This window comes from Coturnix japonica, chromosome 10 (assembly GCF_001577835.2).
Source record: "Coturnix japonica isolate 7356 chromosome 10, Coturnix japonica 2.1, whole genome shotgun sequence".
Classification (NCBI taxonomy): Eukaryota; Metazoa; Chordata; class Aves; order Galliformes; family Phasianidae; genus Coturnix; species Coturnix japonica.
The window spans coordinates 3290255-3293189 of record NC_029525.1 but is presented as its reverse complement, the minus strand read 5'-3'; the positions used below and the strand labels follow the sequence as shown (position 1 = coordinate 3293189).

The 2935-nt window shown below is 46.1% G+C and overlaps 1 protein-coding gene across 1 annotated transcript in view; it reads left to right on the top strand.

Moving 5' to 3' along the window:
• The first annotated feature begins 1911 nt into the window (after positions 1–1911).
• USP3 (ubiquitin specific peptidase 3) overlaps positions 1912–2935 on the top strand; it is a 66390-nt gene continuing 65366 nt past the window's right edge. Inside the window, exon 1 of the mRNA XM_015872291.2 lies at positions 1912–1975. Coding sequence (XP_015727777.1) covers positions 1927–1975 — 49 coding nt within the window. The 5' untranslated portion in view covers positions 1912–1926. The remainder of the gene's footprint in view (positions 1976–2935) is intronic.

Below are 2935 nucleotides of genomic sequence, written 5' to 3'. Positions count from 1 at the left end.
ATTTCAGAAATCACGTTCTGATAACGATGCTGTACGTGCCTCCAGAAACATGTTAATGTGACCAAGACTGCGTGTGCATGGTTTGGTAGAAGAATGATCCCCGAGTGATAACACTTGGCTTTCAGTTCCTCATTCTGCAGTGAGCATCCCGGAATTCATGTTTATTTTTGCATTTCCTTTTGCTATTGTTTCCAAGCTCCAGTGCAGGCGTTGTGAGGAAGCAGAGGAGGCCCCAGCTCTGCTGATTGTGCCCCGCGGGTCCATAGGTGGTGCTGTTTCTCCTCTCTGGAATGGCAAATTGCTCCTTATTTTTACTAACAGTTCTTAGGTGTGTTTTGGGAAGAAAGCAAAAGAGTTGGAGTTCTGGGTTCCTTCTTGAGACTGTTCTTCTGAGACTGTGTATACGTGTAACTTGCTCAAGGAAAGCTGGTGCTTCAGAGAAAGTGTGCGGGCTTCCCAAGTTCTCTAGTTATTGTGTTGCGCAGATGTAGCTGCCTCAGTGTGGTGGAAAGCATTTACTTACTTCCCAAGGAGCAGCCAAGGAGAAACAGGTGAGGTTCAGTACTGCTCCTCAGAAACAGTCATGAATAAAGCTGCACAGTGGGTCAGCTGTGGCTCTGGGTTGGAACGTGCAGAGCATGGGCCTCTGGGAAGGTGAGAAAGGCTTTACATGAAGTGCTCTGCAGCCACCAGGCAGGCAGCTGCCTCTGGGAGCTGCTCGGTGCCTCGAGGCTTCCATGCCACCAGTTCCTAGTTGATTTCTACTTACTTGTTAGGAGCCAGCCCTGTATCAACTACTCACGTTCAAGAAGTGGGAAGCAGAGCCTGCTGCTTGATGCCTGTAGGCTGGTGGCCCCGTGAGGCCGTCCGTGGCAGGCTGTGGTTCTTCACCAAGCCCTAGAGCTGAACGTGGAGGGATGGGCTGTGCTGCAGAGCCTGCTTTTGGCTTCTGCTGGGCTGCATCAAAGTGTGGGCAGTTCACATCTCTCTGTAAATGTCTACTTGTTGAACAGGCTGACCAAACAAAAAACAAGGTGTTGGAGTTTCCTTTTGTTTGATGACTCTGTTCATTGGATGTTTTTTGAAATTTGGAACATGCAAACACGGCCTCTTGTAATGAAGCCTGTGGGACAGGGTGCTCTCTGGTTTGCATTGCCTAGTAATGGACAGAAATGATGGTCAGTAAAAGGCAAGGCAAGGAAAAATAAAGTGAAAGTGACATTAGGATAGTCCTTGCAGGTTAATAATGGAATATCACCGTGGTTTTTTGAAAGCTTGTGTCCCAGGCAATAATCCTGGTGAAACCCCTGCTGTTCCCGGATCCTGCTGCACATACCAGACATTACCACATCCGTCACCCAGCCCCTCTGCGAGGAGGGCTCGTGCTGTTTGGAGCTCATGGAGGAAATGGCATTTCCCATTGCTTCTTTCAAAGCAAAGGTGGGTTTGTGTTGCCAAGGCTCTCACTGCATGTGATGTCTTTGCAAGGCACAGGAGAAGAGCAGTATCTGGTCTGTTGCCTTGATGTTTGCAGGTTATGCATTATTGATTGTATTACTCTCAACTTGGTGACTTTGATACCTACTGGTAAGTTTCTTCAAAACTGGGAGTATGGTTGAGCCTGCACAAGATTCCTGAGCAGCCAGGGCAGGAGAGCTTCTGTCAGTGGTGCCCATTGAGGGAGGAGCGTTGTGTTGTCCAACTGATGCAGCTCTGAGGCTCTGCATGCTACGGGACTCTTGGATTTGGGGAAAGCTGTTTCCATTAGAATGATCTGCCTCTCACTTCACTGCCCCCAGTGGTTCAACACCAGCCACCCCATGTGAAGGACTCTGGTTGCTTACCTTCCTGCTACTTAGTCTAATTATCTTTATCATTTCTTGGCAGGTTTTCTTGCATCCTCAATGATGAAGGCGGTGCGGTGCCATGCGCTGTTATCCTGGTCCTCATGGGGACTTGCTGCTCCTGGTGCGGAGTGAGTGAATTCCTTGTAGCCTACCAGCATCCCAGATAATGTCCAGTATAATCAGTTGTCTGTCTGCACAGTTAGAGAGAACGACTTGTGCCTTGTTGAATTTGGGGGGAAAAGAGTCAGAATTTGTTTATACCTTCACTTTTGCAAAGCATCTGTCAGAGGTGCACAGCTGAGATATTTGTTCTCATGGATACCACACATCTGTGTTGCAGCTTTCTGCAATGATAAATGATTAAATATGAAGCTCACCTGTTTAGCAGTGGAGAGTAGATTTAAAATTGAGGGCTAGTTGTTAAATGAGATTTAATACATTGATCCTGTTATAAAATTAATATAAATACTATTTAGCTTCAACCCAGAAAACTGTGCAATTGCAAAACAGCTCTATTTTCTGCCAGTGTCTTGGCTGCAGTTAAGCATCTTTGGTGTTGTTTTTAAGCTCTTATATTTAATGAGCTTTTTTAGAAATTAAAATCTGTTTTCCTGAAGTAATCCTTCAGCTTTTATTGATACACATGAGAGATGATCCAGATAGAACTTCTTGTAACCTAATGTGACCAGAGCAACTTCTGGAATGAGCGTAGTTGTGCAAGGTGTGCCATAGCACTACACTGCTCATAGTGGATGAAATGTAAAAATAAGATGGTAAGATCATAGTGTTGGCAGCACTTAGAGGAAAAGTCCTGTGCCTGGCCTGCCAGCTGAAACCAAGCTGTTAGAAGTTGACACTAGGAGGCTGATAGTAGCTGCTCACGTGTGACATTGCCTTACAGCAAGCATATATTTCTTGGTTGTGTGGGCTGAGGTTCTTCCCATGTCCAGTTTAGGTGGGGTTCTGTAAGCACCTGGTGCTAGGCTGGTTAAACCTTGTTCTTCTGAGCTCAGTACAATTTCACATCACCTCCAGCAGAAGCTTACTTCTCACTGTCATAAACACACAATGAGACTCAGGAGTACTTA